Source organism: Belonocnema kinseyi, chromosome 8 (assembly GCF_010883055.1).
Source record: "Belonocnema kinseyi isolate 2016_QV_RU_SX_M_011 chromosome 8, B_treatae_v1, whole genome shotgun sequence".
In the NCBI taxonomy this organism is placed as follows: Eukaryota; Metazoa; Arthropoda; class Insecta; order Hymenoptera; family Cynipidae; genus Belonocnema; species Belonocnema kinseyi.
Window position 1 is genome coordinate 89,961,638 of NC_046664.1, and position 18,611 is coordinate 89,980,248.

Consider the following 18,611-nt stretch of genomic DNA (forward strand, 5'->3'; position numbering starts at 1 on the left):
ATAAAAAAAATTTTTAATAAAATTTTTTATTTAAGCTTCTTATGACAAACTAAATTTCCTTTAAAATGACCTATATTACTTTTAAATTCAGTACATAGAATTACGACAATCACGCTAAACAGAGTTGGCATCTCATATTTGGGTACTCTCCTCTATATATGTATGAAAAAAGCATTAAAAATAATCAAACTTAGAACACACTGTTAGCTGATATTTTTTTCCTCTTTTTTTGCTCTTTGATAATATATAATACGTTCCCGAAAAACTACCCCTAAGTCATACCTACCTACCCCTCGTGATCAGAAACGGTTTAAAAGATGGAAGACTACCTTGAACAATGTGAACATGAATTAGAATAACAAATTAATGATATGGCACTTGAAAATTTCGCCTCTTCATACTTTCCCGAAAAACTACCCTTCCACATAAATCTATGCAGCAGAACGTATATATATGTATGGAAAAAGCATACAAATATTAAAACTTAGAAAACACTGTTAGTCGATATTTTGTTGCTCTTTTTTTGCTCTTCGATAATATATAATACATACCCTAAAAACTAACCCTAAGTCATACATACTCACTCCTCATGATTAAAAACGTTTTGAAAGTTAAAAAACCACCTTGAACAATATAAAAATGATTTAGGACTCAAAATTTTTAACATGAAACTTGAAAATTTCTCTTTTATTATAATTTCCCCCGAAACTACTACTTAGAAAACACTGTTAGTCGATATTTTTTTGCTCTTTTTTTGCTCTTCGATAATATACAATATGTTACCAAAAAATTACCCCTGAGTCATACATACCCTCCCCTCGTAATAAAAAACGTTTAAAATGTTGGAAAACCACCTTGAACAATGCACAAATATTTTAGAACTCCAAATGGACTACATAGCACTTCAAAATTTCCCACTTTTCATAATTTTTCCGAAAAACTACCCTTCCTCCTGAATCTATGCAGCGGAACATATATATGTATGAAAAAAGCATAAAAAATAATACAACTTAGTTGGAAAATAACCTTTAACAATGCAAAAATTATTTAGACTTCCAAATTATTTACATGACAGTAGAAAATTTCCCCCTCTTTGTAATTTCTCTGAAAAACTACTCTTCTATGTGAACGCATACAGCGGAAGATATATGTATGGAAAAAGGACAAAAATAATAGAACTTAGAAAACACTGTTAGTCGATTTTTTTTTGTTCTTTTTTTGCTCTTCGATAATATATAATACGTTACCCAAAAACAATCGCTAAGTCATACATACCATCCCCTCATCATCAAAAACGTTCTAAAAGTTGGAAAACCACCTTGAAGAATGCAAAAATGATTTAGAACTTCAAATTGATTACATAGCACTTAAGAATTTCCTCCTCTTTATAATTTTCCTGAAAAACTACCCTTCCATGTGAACATATACAGCGAAGCATATATATGTGTGAAAGAAGCATAAAAGTAATACAACTTAGAAAACACCGTTAATCGATATTTTTTGCTCTTTCTTTGCTCTTCAATAATATATAATACGTTGCCCAAAAACTACCCCTAAGTCATACATACCCTCCCCTCGTCATCAAAAAAGTTTTAAAAGTTGAAAAACCACCCTCAACAATGTAAAAATGGTTGAGAACTCCAATTGATTACATCTTCCAGCGGAAGATGTTCCGTTGCATACGTTCACGTGGAAGGGTAGTTTTGGGAATATTATAATGAGAGGGAAATTCTTAAGTGTCATGTAATTAATTTAGGGTTCTAAATCATTTTTAGATTGTTCAGGGTGGTTTTTCAAATTTTAAAACGTTTTCGATGGCGCGGGGAGGGTATGTAGGACTTAGGGGTAGTTTGTCGGTTACGTATGATATATTATCGAAGAGTAAAAAAAAGAGGAAAAAAATATCAATGGACTTTGTTTTCTAAGTATTAATATTATTTATTTTTAAATATATGTGTGTGTGTGTGTGTGTGTGTGTGTTCCGATGCATACGTTCACGTAAAAGGGTAGTTTTGGGAATATTATAATGAGAGGCCAATTTACAAGTTTCATTTGATTAATTGTTAGTCCTAAATCATTTTTATATTGTTCAAGGTGGTTTTTTAACTCTTAAAACGTTTTTGATCACAAGGGGTGAGTATGTATGACTTAGGGGTAGTTTTTGGTGAACGTATTATATATTACCAGAGAACAAAAAAGAGCAAAAGATATCAACTAACAGTTCCTTCTAAGTTGGACTATTTTTAATGCTTTTTTCATACATATATATGTTCCGCTGTATAGATTCACGTGGAAGGGTAGTTTTGTGGAAATTATAAAGAGCGCGAAATTTTCAAGTGTCACATGATTAATTTGAAGCCCTAAAACATGTTTACATTGTTGAAGGTATGTTTCCCATTTTGAAAACGTTTTTGATCACAGGGGATAGTTATCTAAGACTTAGGGGTAGTTTTTTGGGAAACGTAATATATGTCATCATAGAGCAAAAACAAGCAAAAAAAATCTCCACTTAGCATTTATCGCATTATAATCATTTTAGTGAGTTTTCGTAGGTGGCGGCGCTGAGTGGACATCCTGCTAGTGCCGCCACCCTTTTCTCCGAAGTTTAAAGAGCAAACAAAATTTTTTTAGCATAAAATTAGCAAAAAAAAAAAATATATAGCGTATTCCATTTTATAATTTGCCTTGGTGGCGGCGCTGAGTGGACAGACCTGTGCCAGTGTCAGTTTCATAGATGCTATTGGACCTCAGGGGTACCTAGTGGTGGTTGTTTAACCTGCTTTTTTCAAGTTATATATTACATTAATTTGCTGAATAATTGTATAACATCAGGATTAGAACTATGTATTGTTGCAATCTTTTTTACCCGAAAAAGTAATCAACACACTAAATGAATACAAAGTAAGATTTTTGAAACAAGAAAGACACCGATAAAGCATTCCGCGTTGAAAGAAAGTACCTATAACACGGCCGTTCCCAACAAATGATTATTTCCTCAATATATGCATCAATATAACAGTATGACAGATAATCTGACGCTTCATATACAGAAATTTTAGTAATATGTTTGACTTTCCACAATCAAATATTTCCGGAAAGGCGTGAAGTTCTGCTAGTTCTCAAATAAAACCCTGACGAAAAATAAAAATTCTTGTAAACTCATAGCGATTATAGGCCTATATTATTATCATCTTTATTATCTAAAAGTTAATAATTAAATTAAAAATGGTGAAAAAACTGAAAATTGATTCTTTTTGTATCTGAATTATCCTTTCGAGAAACTACAAGGCAATCATTCTACATCCTATATACATCCCGCCAAATCTAACTGCCGTTTTTAAGGATTCTTCTCATATTGCGAAGCTTCATGGAACTCACGCAGTACTCCTCATATGATTAAAGTTTATCATCAGATGAATTGAAAAGCAGATTGTATCAATATCTGTTTCAAGAAATTGGAAAGTAAAATTAACTTTTTAGAATCTCTGAATGTCATTATAACAGAATTTCGACTTTGCGATGTCAACTTATCATAAATCATATCTTCAACTATTACATACTCTCTGAATTTGAATCAGTTAAAATGTTTACTATTTTCAATTAGTGGCACAATTCTAGCTATCAATTAGTAGTTTTTACTGATAAATTAGTCATTTTTACTCATACATGAGAAGAAAATAACTGTTTCATAGCTAGAATTGAGCCACTGATTGAAATTAGTAAAATTGTTAACTAATTCAAATTTGGAGAGTACATGCACAGTGACTTATATATCTGTTTTAAGATGATAAAGTTATAGCTAAAGTTATGATAATCGATTAGTTAGAATTTTGTTAAAGAATTTTTAGTATTATTCGAAAAATTATTAACATTCCTAATACACATCAGTGAGAATTCACTATTTATATGAGTAAACATCGTTAGTTATCTGATTTAGTGATCCATTTGTAACTATTTATATCAGTAAGATTGCGTTTTGAAGCAGTATAAATTCTTACTAATCTAATTCAGTGACTTGTTCCTTACTGATTCAAATTTATAGAAAACGTTATGAAAAATAACCATTATCTTTTTACTAGAATTATTTCATTTGATTGTTTATTGATATACTGACTAAAAATTATGATTATGATTATTATAACTGTTGATCAATCTTCCTAGTCAACCAACTTGGCAACAATTTCTTGGAATAAATTATAACCACAGCAGCTCAAAAAATCGTAAAAGACTAGAATTTATAATTATAATTAAGTAGTTCTAATAAACTACTCTAAATTACTAAGCTAAGTGTTATTGAGCCGTGTTACTAAGCTAAGGACTTCAATCACTGAAAACGGCTTTTCATATCACTACCAAAATATGAATACACATTATTTTATGTAACCAAACTTATTCTTTCTATGAGAAAACTAATTTTTTTTAAATACTTTTTATTAAATAATTATAGAAGAAATAACTCACTTGATAAATTCTTTCACTAGAAAGATATCCACAAAGGACAGGGCCGAAACCACTACGATCCAAAATTTTGTTTCAGTTCTATGCGCTCGCGGAAGATTTGGAAAAGACTGAGAAGTTTTTCAAGTTTAGCCGAACAATTCGATTAACCCTGTAACCTTATCAAGGAATATCATTACCTTGTAGATTGTCATTTCCTCTTAGTTAGACTGGATTGGACATAATAAAGACACGCAAATTGGCTCGCTTTGGTTCAATTTGTAATTTAAATTTTGCGGTTTACATTTTATGTAGTAATAACATTTGTATTATTGTATAAGTCTTCTTATTCAACTCTATGTAGCAAACACGATTGGATAAAGTTCCTTATAAAAAGTAATACATCTACGAAAAAATGTTCTGAAAAGTAGATAGTATTTTAAAAATTCCTTAAAAGTCAATTCTTCCTTTTTTCAGTATCCACTTTTCACAACATCTTTTATAGAATTATTATTTTTCATTAAGAAGCTCTTTGCATATTCACCAACAAACACATTGTTAACTGAAGGCCTATAAAGTGTTAGCAAATTTAAAAATTAAACTTTGAAACATGTTATTTTTTCAATTAAACGATTTCATATAAACTCTTTAAATTTTGGAAAATAAGGCTTTAATTAATATTAATTATAATATTTCAACTTAAACAATTTTATTTCGAAATTTTTTAAAAAAATGCCAAATTATATTTTCAAGTATCTAACTTTAGAAACAAATATGTAGGTGCGCGAAATATTTATATTTGTTGTCAGCGTATTGTTTTTGCATTTTAGGGAAGTGGAATTTAAATTTCTGTGCGCTATATTTGTGTAACAATTTATGAAATAAATTTTACTCGCGCTTTTGCAAGTTCATGTTCCTGCATACACATGAATGGCAAGCATGGGCGCAGTGTGAAGAGCATAATTTTATACTAAATGTAACAAGACCGGATATGTGTGAAAGACAAAAATCCATAAATAAGTAAAATCCTTCTATTTCTTAAATAGTCAGTTCATTGATAGATATTTATTTATTACGAACACCATTTTTGGGAAAATTCACAACATTAGTAATACATAGTTAAGAGATTTTGAAAAAATCCCTGCGTAATACCTAATAGATGTAGATATCGTAACACTTATTTTGTAAATGACTTCTTTCTTACATTTGATTTTAGCAATTTTACTGACTTTCCTCAATTTTAGGCCCTCTTATTTCCTGACATGCTAATAATAAATTATTAACTAACTTATTTCGGTTGCAGAAATTAACAGCATTAGGCTCTCCTTGAAAATGTACAAAAAAAATATGGGCAATTTCGTTCCAGGCCGAAAAATTATGTATAGTTTATACATAGTGGAAAAAAATATACAATGTTTCACACTATGTATAATTCTTTTACCTGCAATGGAAGTTTCGCATTTTAGCTGAAAGTTTAATGTTATATAAATTAAGAAGCACATATAAATAGTTTTGTATATTATGAAATGGAATCTTATTCACACATTTTTAGTAATCCACTGAGGATGATCTCACTCAATATTTTGTTTCTTTAAGTTGTTCAGATTGTATCTTATATTTAATAAGTGTAAAGCTAATTAATCTAATATAATATTTCTTGTAGAAATAAAGCTTGTACAAAATTTTCTTTGCAATGATTGCATCGTTTGTTTATATATTTAATTATAATTATTTGGTTATTCATAGTTTTCTTTAGAAACATTTTTCCTTTACTCTGCGCTCCAAAGTAAAAAGATACATAAGTGGCATTTTTGTTAAGGTTGACTTTTTCTTATCAGGTATAAGAAAATAATTTAAAGCGAAAAGTCTCTTACATATCTTTTTTCTATGAACGAAAACATTCGATTTTATTTTTCAAAAATATTCTCTCTCTTTCTACATGCAAGAGTTTATTTGCGTTACATTTTTCTGTTAATAAATTTGTATCGATATTGTTCAATACTAATCTACGACATAGTCACTAAGTTACATTTTTACATTTATTACACAAGCGATTCTTAAAACTAGCCACAACGGCGATACAAAATTCTCAAAAAATATCAAATCATCGAATTTGAAAGAGCACATTTGGCAGAACGCTATTTTCATCAATTTCAATATGTGCGTTAAAATTTACGGCAATTAAATGTCCCCTATCTAAATTACGAGTATATTACACGAGCGACATTTTCACTTTTACAACATGGCTTTATAAATTCACATACATTACCGAATAGAATTATCTGTGCATTAAAAAAATCAATTTAAAAACATGACTTCGATTAATTTAAGAAGAACATTAGTTTTCTAACTTTTTTTTTATCGTTGTAACTTAATTTATCGCTTTTATACGATTTTTTGAGTGGGCTGACAATTTTTACCGGTACTATATTATTTAATAACAACAGAATTCAAGACAAATCTATATACATAGAATAATTACTGCAGGTCTGAACATCATGTGCTTGGAGTGGTACGTTTGAATTTTAACATTTTAAGTTATAATTCACGAAAATTGTAATATCTTACACAAAAGAAGAGAAAATCAGGAGATACGTATTGCTTATAATATAATTCGTAAAAAAACTACAAATTCTGATATAATATAGCTATTGAACCTTGCATGCTAATTCAATTAAGGTTTTCACGTTTAATAAATATTGTTATCGATTTGTTATCGAGAAGAAGTCCAAAAAGAAAAAAAAACGAAACTCAACGTAGAAAATCGAGAAAAATTGTGACAACTCAATTATTTTGCAATTATATGTTATAAGGCACATTAAACATTCATGAAAAAGAATAATGAAGACACTGTGAGTATATAAATCTACCAATGGACTGTCACAAATCACAGTTTTCGACCTTAAAGATAAAGAGCACTCAATATTCTTTCAAAATCTATTATATCAATAATTATCCATTCATACCAAGAAAAAAGTTGTATTTTTTAAATACTTGGATCAAAATTTATTTTACTTCTCTGTATTTTTTAGTAACCAATAATTTGTACGTGACGTTTCGATTGTGGATGACATCTGAAACTCATGACGCCAAACAGCTTATTCAAATATTATGACACTTCTTGAATCGAGGTTACAATTGGCTGTTTAAAAAAAATATATTTTAATAAGATATATTTTATTTTTATTGATACAAATTATTTTCCGTGTACGCGCAATGAAATTTAAACGATAATAATAAGCGGAGAACGTTCTTTCCGATACTGAATGTCGTGTCTGCATTTTTTTTTATCATGCTACATAATATGAAATTACAGAAACTATATTTTTTAAATTGATGGATAGTAAAACAACAGAGGAGTAGTATTTTCAAAGAGAGACAACGCAAAAATAACAGCAACATTATTTGCCTACAAATTTGCAACATACATCACGATCAATAAATAAAAGTGTTTCCTGAGTTGTTTTCCATTTTCCACGGAATAAAAAGACCATATTTTATATGAACAAAAATTACAATTTCAAGGCGCAATTCGAAAGTAAGGGTTTCCATACGCCTAAATAATGTGCAAAGTGCTTCAATTCACCAGGATGTGCAAGAATAATATTGGCGCATGCGCATTATAAAATATAAAAATATTCTTTAAAATTCTTTGAGAACGTGATACGCATTCGAGTCGTTAACTTCGTGAAAAAGTGTAAAAAAATTCGAAGTAATTTTCTAGGACGGTTGTTGCAAAAAATAGCGTTTGATACACGTGCGCCTATTTTAGGCCTGAAATGGCAAATAGTTCTTTGAGTTTATTCAAGTTTTGTCTCCATTTTTTCGAGTTCACGCAAGTCTTCTGGGGGTATATCGCGATCTCCGTAGCCCCAAACTTGATTATCGTGAACATCGTGACTTCCATCTCCATATTTGTTAGCCCGACGGCGAATCATTGCTGGGGAGACACTTTTGAGATCGTAGGCCCATCCAAAACGAGCGAAGGTATCGATGAATGCAGTTGTAATGTTGAAGGAATAATCACCAAGCTCACCAGTTTTGTAATCCCATGGAAAAACGTGGTGATAATTATGCCAGCCTTCTCCAAGCGCTGCAATTGAAACAGCTATGTTCTCCACTGGCGAAATATTTCTGAAACGTAGAGAATTATTTTTAGAGACTGTGCGCCTACCGTAAGAATATCATATTTCATAGGAATCATAGACGAGTTATATAATTTTGACTCAAATTTAGGAAGAAGAGATTTAACAATATTTTTATACACTGTTTCGTTTTAATTTTAGAATCAACGTTTAAATTATTCCTTTTTTTCGTTGATACTTCTGCATGACGATTGGACATCTCTGAAAACAATTTTGACCAAATTTATATAGAATTGCTGTAATTATACAAATTTTTTGTCAATGGATACCAAACACTAAACTTGGTTAAGAATCATCGTTTTTGTTCTACTCTATAAATTTGAAACACAGAGATTCCTAACTATTTGTACTATTTTTTCATGTCTCGTCAAGTATTTTTAAAAGAAATACAAGAATACATTAAAAGAAATGGGAACAAATAATATTTAATTACTTATATTATTTTTACGTTTTTCTAAAAAATATTGGTGAAACAAAAAAAAACAAAGAAGAAGAAATAGAACAAAAAAGATGCATTTTATTCAGGGCTACAACTTTTATTTGGCAGTTCCTTCAATATCCGTGAAAAATCAAATTAAAAAACATTCTGTAAAATCGAAATTACTACTATAAGGTAAGACAGAAGTCCACTTCCAGATAGCGTGTTGCTGATTTAAGTCCAAAATATTTTATCAGAAACAGTTATCAATTTTCGAGGAAATTGATGTGTCAAATTAAAATCTCCAAGTGACGCACTGATACCAAATTGGAATAGTCTAGACTGCGGAAATCAATAAAAAAGCTTCCGTTTACATGAAAAATAAAAACTTACTTCCGAGATAATGAGTTTCTGAATAAGTGACTCAATTCCGAGTAAATCTTCCAAGAATTTTGATGTAAAAATTTACAGGTTTTAAGAATCGGTTTTTGGTAGCGATTGAAAATCAAATTTTGCATTTTTCACAAACAAAAAAATCCCCCCTCGAGATATAGTTAAACTAAATAAGAATAAAAAATGTTTGGTACAAACAAATTATTCTATTCCGAGAAAATAAAAATAATACACGAAGCTTTTGACTTAAATTTAAATTACATATTTTTGATTGCTGTATTAAAAAATAACAATTCGAACTAATCTTTTTAACACAACATGTATTTAATTTTTTGAAAATGTTTTATGTATCAAAGTCATTTTCGAAAACAAGTTGGTTATTTATTTCCGTATTGCCGCCCTTCAAATAGAATAAATATGAAAATTCTATTCTATTATTATCTTAATTTCATAATGTAACTTAACAAAAAAATCTCAACTGATGAGCCTTAAGCAACTTTAACCGCAAGCTTCCAATACAACTTTTTTCTCTGCAAAATTTTAAACATTTATTTTTTCAAATTGTTGTTGTTGACCGAATTTCGGTGAACCTAGACACGGATGGTTTTAGAACATCATTTCATCATAATTTTTTTACTCACTTTTAAAAGAAAACGAAGTATATTATATTCATAATCCAAAAATTAAACATAAAAAATTATATGATTTTTGAACAAAAATCTCTAACGATTTTCTTTCGATGTATTTAATAAATATCCGAACATCGTCTAAAGAGAAAATTCTGCAAAACGGAAAACCAGCAATCTTATTTTTTAAAACCTTTTGCACTGAAAGAATATAGAACCCTTTGTAGATTCGAGTGTTATGATTTTACAGAATTGTTTGTGAAATTATTCTTACTCTTTTTCTGCATGAAATTTTAACTAATTTATAAGATGGAAAAAAGTATTCTGAGTTGTAAAATTTAATCTGTCAAATTTTTGAAAAATATTGAATTTCAGAACAAAATCACATTTTTAACATTTTTATCTCCTAAAGTTTGGATACAAAATGCTCTATGGAAGTTTTTGCTCTCTATGGTTAACCTAATTGTATAGTTGGTTAAATTTTAATAATATTATAACAATGAACCAGAAATTAAAAAAAATTCTACCATGTCAAATTACCAATTTGTTTAATTATAATATTGATATAAATAAGTGCATATAAACTTATGAATAAAATTTTTTAAATTTACTGTATACAATTTCTTACTTATCATATGGTCGTTGTCCCCACATATGTGCAACACTATTGACGAAAAATGCAATGTTGAGGGTGATGGAGAAACGGAAGTTGAAACCCACCCAAAATGAATTCCATAGAGTTTCGTTCCAAAAATACCAGGGCACGAATACTGGAAGGCCAATGGCCAGGAGAGCAAAGAGTGGAACGTACAATCTGTTTAAGAAAACAAATATGAATTAATTTTTTTAACACATTTCAAATAACAAAAGAAATAAACAATCAAAATAAATGTTATCTTAGGCATAATACAAAAATGAGGAGAATTCTACTATCTATGGGAAATTAATATTCTAGGTAAAACTTTTTTTTTAACGTAATTATTCAAAATTGGCCAAAATTTCCGAAAATTCTTTTAGCGAATTTCAGTTTGAAAATAGAATTACACGCATAAAGGATCTCTGGTACATAATTCATGAAACTTAAATTATTATTTATTTCTTAAACTTCTCCAACTTCCTGGAATACGTATAACGTAAAATACGTATAAATGGAATACCTCTTTTGCCACATAACAATGGGATCCGCCTCCAAGTCACTCATGTCGACGGCTTCTCGTTTCGCGACTACATTTGGATGGGGGGTAGTAAAAAGCCATCCAACGTGGGCGAAGAAAAACCCTCTTTTAGCATTATGAGGGTCAGAATCAGTTTCTGTATACTTGTGATGAACTCTATGATCCAATGCCCATGCATACACGTGCCTCTAAAAATAATTAATTGTTAACCTTTTCATCCGCAATTTAAAAAAAAACACCCTCGAGTAAACTTACTGTATAGATCAAAAGCGGATTTCAAAATACTTAGGGTATTTCGCAGCAAAGTTAATCATCATAACAAAGCTATTAATGTAAATAAATCCTTTATATCATTTTTTAATGTTTTAATCATTTTAGTCCGAAAAAATGAAAAGAAAATTGAGCAGAAGCGAACGATTCTTTTTTCTAAATACAAATTGTACATAAATAACAATACGTGCACGATAAATAGTAATTAATACGTAATAATAAATGCAGGTATAAAATTCATATTACCAAAGATTTCACAAATATTTCAATAATTTCACAATTATTACCAAATATTAAAATAAATATTTCGTAAACATTTTTAAAGATTTCAGAAAGATTTGACAAAGATTTCACAAAAATTGCAATGATTTCTAACAAATTTCACAGTTTTCCAATATTTCGCAAAGATTTCGGATAGACTTAAAGAATTTTAAAAAGACTTGAATGATTTCCCAAAAATTTTACAAAGATTTTAATGAGTTCAAAAGGTTTTGGATAGATTAAAAAGATTTTCCAAAGGCTTCAATTATTTCCCAAAGATTTCACAGAGATTTCAATAATTTGACAGATATTACTAAATAATTCAAGAATATTTAAATATTTCTTAAAAATTTCAGATAGATTTCACAAATATTAGAATGATTCCCTAAAGGTTAAAAAAATTTTGCAAATTGTTAGGATAGAATTCAAAGATTTGACCAAGGCTTCAATGATTTTCAAAATATGTCAAACAGTTCACAGTAAACCTCAGGAATAAATTTTATCTTTAAATTGGATGAAATCGCTAAAGCACGTTTATCTGCGGAAAGATAATATTTATCTGGCGAAAATATTTATTTAAAATATGTAATATGTCATACGGCTGCGTCTAGGTTCGCCGAAAAAAATTTTCCGTAAATTTGAAAATCCTCGCGGTATTCATTTTTTAAATTTTTTCGGTGAACCTAAACGGAGCCGTTTGACATATCACATATGCCAAGTAAAGATGTTCGTCAGATAAACTCAATCTTTCGTCAGATAAACGTGCTGCAGCGTTTGTATCCAATCTAAAGATCAAATTTATTCCTGGGGTTTACTGTGTTATAAAATTGTACAAAAAGATGATTAAATATTTAAAATATTTTGCATATTTCACAAAGATTTCAATGATTTTCTAAGCATTTCATTAAGACTTTAACCTTTAGAGGGCCGGAAAATCAATATTTTGGCTCACCAGGTAAACTTCTTTAATTTTTATTTTTAGATTAAAATATTCATTTTTGTGAGATTGTTACCAGTTTTCAATGTAATTTAAGTTCAATAGATACTTCTCAACCCCTTTTTAATCACCCCATACCCCTTAAATTTACTATTCCAAGTTTGTCAAAACGGTGCCTTGTTTCATTTGCATGAGATTATAATTACAAACAAATATTATTATAAAATGTTTTGAACGTTACTATTTGATATAAATGAAGATAAATTAATTCCCCTCATCATGTTGTAACTCTTTTTCCCATATTACCCCTTTTCAGACGAAGCAAAGTGGTAGTTTAATTAAATTAATTATTATTAATTATTAACATATTATAAATATATACAGTACCGGAAAGCCAATATATTAGCTCACCCCCTGATCGAGATTTTGTTTATGATCAATCAATGATATAAGATAACTTTTGGGCCAATTTTCATTAGTCGATTTTCCTCTCAAATTGCCGGCCCTCTAAAGGTTAATGATTCCCCAAAGATTTCACAAAGATTTCAATAATTTCTCAAGGATTTCACAAAGATTTCAATTATATTTCAAATATTTCGATCCATACAAAAATATTATCAAATATTTATAAACTATTTGCAATATTTCGTAAAGATTTCAAACAGATCGAAAATATTTCACGCGCGTCAGTAATTTCTCAAAAAATTTAACAATTTCACAAATGTTTACAAATATTTCAAAAATATTTCAATTATTTCATAAAGATTTCGATGATTTCCCAAAGATTTTACAAGGATTTCAAATATTTAAAAAATATTATCAACCATTTATAAAATATTTCGCAAAGATTTCGGATAGATTACAAAGATTGCACGGACTTCAATTATTTCTCAAAGAATTCAACAATTTCACAAATTTTTTAAATATTTCAAAAATATTTCACATATTTGAAAATGATTTCAATGACCTTCAAAGATTTTCAAGATTTTGCAAAAATTTTTAATATTTGTCAACGTTTCGGATAGAAAATAAGATTTCACAAATACATCAATTATTTCACAAAAAGTTCAGGTAGATTTTTGTAAAAATTCAAACGATCTGATGAATTTCATTATTCGATTTCAGAGCGGGGGGGGTCAATACTTTGTCTCTCCCTGCGCGATTTTTGGAAGCCCCCCCCCCCCGATAGGGCTCTGCCGCCTCTGAAAGTGATACAACGTTGTGTATAATCATTTTCAAAATTAATGAAAAGCAACATTGAGGCGAATAGGGCTCTCAAAACAATTGAACACACCTGCCCAGTAATTGTGAAGAGAAACACTAAAAGTAGTCTCAACGGCCATTTCGCTTTATAGGCTCGATGTGACCAAAGCCTGTGGGCACCAGCAGTGATACCAAATCCAGAGGTGTAAATCATGATGAAGGCTAAAATCAATAATGGTTAAAGAAGTTAGGTTCACGTATTATAAAATTTTTATGCTTACGTCGCAATCTCGATAACTGGCAAATGTAAATTTAAAAGACGAAAGATCTCAATTGATAAGAGTCGCGTTCATTTTATAGTTCTTTAAAAATTGAGTTGAAAATTTCCTTTACCGTTCTTGGTCAATTGGTAAATTGCGTGACTACACTTACTCCCACAAGTGTGTATATCAATAAATCTACCCTTTTCTAGTTTCTTCAGAAAATAAGAAACTTGCCCGAATAGCAGAAAACTTTCCCAGAATAGTCTTGGAACATTACAATGGATTGTTTCTGGAAGTAGGTGAATATCAGCATATCAGAAGTCGTGCCCAAGGAAGGTTTGTGAACTTTCCTTGAAGCTTGCTTGGGAATCCTCTTTGATACGCAGACACTTGCCTACTTCCAGGAACCTTCTTTGAAAATTTGTGAGATTTCTCTGAACGTTCCGTTGGAATATTCCCGGAATATTGAGGGAAACTTTGGTGCTATCCGGATTAATATTTTAGACTCAAAGAATTTAAAAACAACATAATAAAATATTAAAATATGCAATTTCTCACCCCAGAGAAACGTGAGGCCTTTCGCTTGTGTTAAACAAAGGTAGAATCCATAAACACAACCGAAGTGAATGAAGGCTTGAGCTATAAGATCGGGCCATTTGATTTGAGGAATATATTCAATTTTGTCTGTATCACCTTCACGCTTGTGGATTCCGTTTTTCTTTTCATCAACTATACAATCCGTATCCTGATTTCCTTCATCCGCAGTGACTTTTTCTTGCAGGGTGCAAGTCGTGGTTGGTATTCTCTCCTCGTATGGCGGCATTTCTTTAATTTTATACCCTCCAAATTAATCTGCCTCAAATCACCTCTCACTTTCCTCCACTTTTTCGTCTAATTTGATTTCGATGTTATGATTGTCTTCTTATTGTAAGATCTACAATTACTTGTATTCTTATTTCTGCAATCCTTCCGTCGAGAAACACGAATTGATATATACTTCTGCAATCAAAATGTGAAAATAGACTTAGTATAAGTAATGATAGAAATTAAATTAAATTGAAATTAATAAATCTTTGCTATGCTCTATTATTATATTATTACATTATTAAATTATTATATGTATGAATAAATTGTTTGTATTAGGCTTCTATATCCAACATTGTTTTCAAATATCGGTAAGGATGTAAGATGTGGTTTAGCTGGATCAAAAAATCCAATTTTTTAAATACTTTCCACTGGAAACGTAGCTTTTAATTTCTATTGCGCGACATCCAAATATTAGCGTAGCCTGAGCTTTCCAATACCACATACTTTTTAATAACCAGACTGAAGCTAAAACCGTCAAGCGGTCTCACGCACAAAAAAAAGGGTCAACCGCCATAATCGTGATACGCCCATCAGAAAAAAAACTGAAATAAAGAAGCAAGAAGACAGGCGTATAAAAAACCACAAAACAAACCGCAAAATAGTTACACTGTAAGCAATTTTACGGGATTTTCCCCAAAAAGGTTCAGTAAACTTATATCCTTAACGATTCGGAACATTTTCGCAAACATTTCGTTGTAAAAATGATAACAAAAATTTAGGAATTCACTTGAACGTTAAGAAATTCTTCTCCACAAACTGTAGGCTAAATTCTGTAAATTTTTGAGAATGTTAATAACATTAGGGTTTTCTTTCTAACAAACTAAAATACTGTATGAAACATTTGGAAGAAATTCAGTAACACAGTAAATCTCAGGGATCTTTTTTATTTAAACTAACAATTAGATAAAAGCGTTGTAAAGAATTAACGAATAAAATTATCTGACGGCAGATAATTTTTATCCGCTTCCCAATAAAAAATATCCGAGTTCATATAATTGTAGTTTACTGTGAATCCATGAAAAAGTTAGGGAATTTATTTAAAAAAATAATAATTTGACGTTGACCACGTGACGTTCATTTGCATATGTTATCGACAATTGTGTCGAATTTGGCCAAATGGTTTTCCGGGTCTCTACTTATAGAGAGGCCCGAGGACTTATTACACGTGTTGGTTACTTTTACCGTTAGCTAAGTAGCAGCATAACTTGGCCGTAATAGTTTGTATCTAAAACTCTAAGGAAAAAATCCTGAAAGTTATGAATATTTTCCGAAAAATGGAAAAGACCAATTTGCAAAATCGTTAAGAATACCGGATGATTTTTGCTTGTATAGATATAGATTTCCGGAGTAGGTTTTAATTTCCATTGAAACTGGCGATTTTACTTTTTTTATCGCAATTAGCAGCTGAGCCTGATCTAATTTACTGTCAGTGTGTGACTTTGAGATTGTCAACTGACTCATCTATTTTCTCTGAACTGGATAACTTTTCCTTATCAAATTTTTTCGGGTTTTAATCAGCAGCCCGTCATCTCGGAAGCGATTTTTTACCTTATCTTTAAGTTGTAATTTCGATTTTACAGAATTTTTTTCACTCTCCTGAAAAATTCGGATGTTTTTTGTTATCCAGTCCTGTACTGTCACCATTCAAATGTTCTGTATTATACAGAAAATGTAAGATGCTCTTTTGAGGTATTCAATCATCAAAACTAACTTTCCTTATTGCACATCTACATGCCCATAGAACCATCTTAGCTTTCTTTACCACTGCGTCAACATGAAGTTTCCTATGGTCTAGAAGTTTCCTTTCTCTGGTGAAAATCATGAGCTCGTCCTTATCTGGATCTTATCAAACACCGGAAAAACAATGGCCGTTGCCATATTGCTTTACTATATTTAGCGCTGATTGCATGACTTCTACTAAAGTGGCCTCTTGTTTCCCTGTTATCGCGATCAACAGGTCACCAACATTACCGTCCCATATTCCGATTGCAAATTACCTAATTATTTCTTCAGAAAGAGAAACAATTGTTATGAGGTCAGAGGATTTTCATTTGAAAGAGGGACAGCATAATATCTTTCCTGTAAAGATAACCAAAGTTTCTGCAGAATTGATCGAATTTTCAGCAATTTCACAAATATACGGAAAATTTCTGTAAAATTTTCAAAGTTTTTTTATTAGAGTGAACAGTTCGAAGACACTAAGTTGACAGCAAGTTTAATTAATTGCTACAGAAAATGTCCGTATAATCATGAAATTATTAAAAATTCTGTATACTCTAAAGAAACCGTCCAAAAATCCCTATAGGCTGAAAGACTTTTAATGTCATTGTAGCATAATATTTTTGGTTTTCGTTGCTCAGAGACCGTGAAACTGAGTACTAAATTCAGTATTATATAACTTTTTCACATGAATAGAATATGCTGAACTCTTCTTTTTGTAATTCCATTAAAAATAATGTTTTAATATGCAAAATAAAGTATGACGATTCACTCACTTTGACCATAGACAACTTTCGAAATTAGATCAATTTATTATTGTGTCACAAAGTTTCTGGTAAAATGTGATTAAGTTATAGCTTTTGATATTTTCAAAATTTTGAATGAAAGGATATATCATAAATATATATGGAATTACCCGCCACTTCAAATAACTTGGCGCACCGATAATATTGCTTAATATTGAAATATATTTATATTAAAGTATTTTATGGTCAGTTTATGATGAATTATACTGTTAATTAGTTCCAGCATCTGTATCGAGATTCCAAAAATGATCAGGTAGGTTTACAGCGTCGAGGGAAGAGGAACATTTATTTAATATTAGATAAATAAAAATTGTATAATATTTTACATTTCGCATAATGGTGATTGCCAAAATTTGACCATGTTAGATAATGAGATTTTCGACCATAAAAAAATGTCCAAACCGCTTAAAATATAGTTTTTTTAAACAACGGTAGCTTAAAGGGATTTAAAACATGGAAACATGACTATTTTCATGATTTATTTCATTTTGTCTTGAGCGTTTGAAAACATCGTTTCATTTTATAGTATGACACATTATTATAAAGCGTAACCGGAAATATTATAAAAATATTAAACCAAAATATTAATAATTGTAAACTGTTATGTAAAGGCAACGATCATACACTGCATAATTATTTTCGAGATTCATCCAAAAATATTAATACTAAATTTTTGAGACATATGTTTTTTGACATATGTGAATGCTAAATATATGAATTTCTCAAAGTTTAAAGTTTTAATAAATTGTGCTGTATTATAAGTATTATACCGAGGCTATTCCAGAAAAAATGTATTGTTTACAGGAAAAGTGGATTATTTTCTTACAGACCAGATGCTTCTATTTTGCTTTAATTTCTTGTTTAAACGTTGTAAAAAGATTACTATATTACATTTTATTTAAATTAGTAGAAACCATTAAAGTTAAAAGAAGTGAACAGAATATTTTTATATGAAATTGTAGGTACTTTAATTTAGATCTGATGTACTTTCCTAAATAAGAAAAAATAAAATGATCGTTTATTGATTAAAACTCGTTTTTCGATTGTTTACGACTCAGCCTAAAGTTACGCTAGGTATGTGTTGTGTACCT

The 18,611-nt window shown here is 29.9% G+C and overlaps 2 protein-coding genes across 2 annotated transcripts in view; both read right to left on the bottom strand.

Moving 5' to 3' along the window:
* Positions 1–4,594, bottom strand: part of LOC117178323 (acyl-CoA Delta(11) desaturase) — a 30,544-nt gene extending 25,950 nt beyond the window's left edge. Inside the window, exon 1 of the mRNA XM_033369728.1 lies at positions 4,462–4,594. The gene's annotated coding sequence lies outside the window, so the exon portion shown is untranslated. The remainder of the gene's footprint in view (positions 1–4,461) is intronic.
* An 877-nt stretch (positions 4,595–5,471) lies between these two features.
* The window catches only part of LOC117177810 (acyl-CoA Delta(11) desaturase), a 66,084-nt gene continuing 52,944 nt past the window's right edge, over positions 5,472–18,611 (bottom strand). Inside the window, exons 2-6 of the mRNA XM_033368757.1 lie at positions 14,687–15,127; positions 13,957–14,087; positions 11,177–11,382; positions 10,648–10,833; positions 5,472–8,571 (exon numbers count right to left, since the gene is read on the bottom strand). Of these exons, the coding sequence (XP_033224648.1) occupies positions 8,238–8,571; positions 10,648–10,833; positions 11,177–11,382; positions 13,957–14,087; positions 14,687–14,951 (1,122 nt within the window). The 5' untranslated portion in view covers positions 14,952–15,127 and the 3' untranslated portion in view covers positions 5,472–8,237. The remainder of the gene's footprint in view (positions 8,572–10,647; positions 10,834–11,176; positions 11,383–13,956; positions 14,088–14,686; positions 15,128–18,611) is intronic.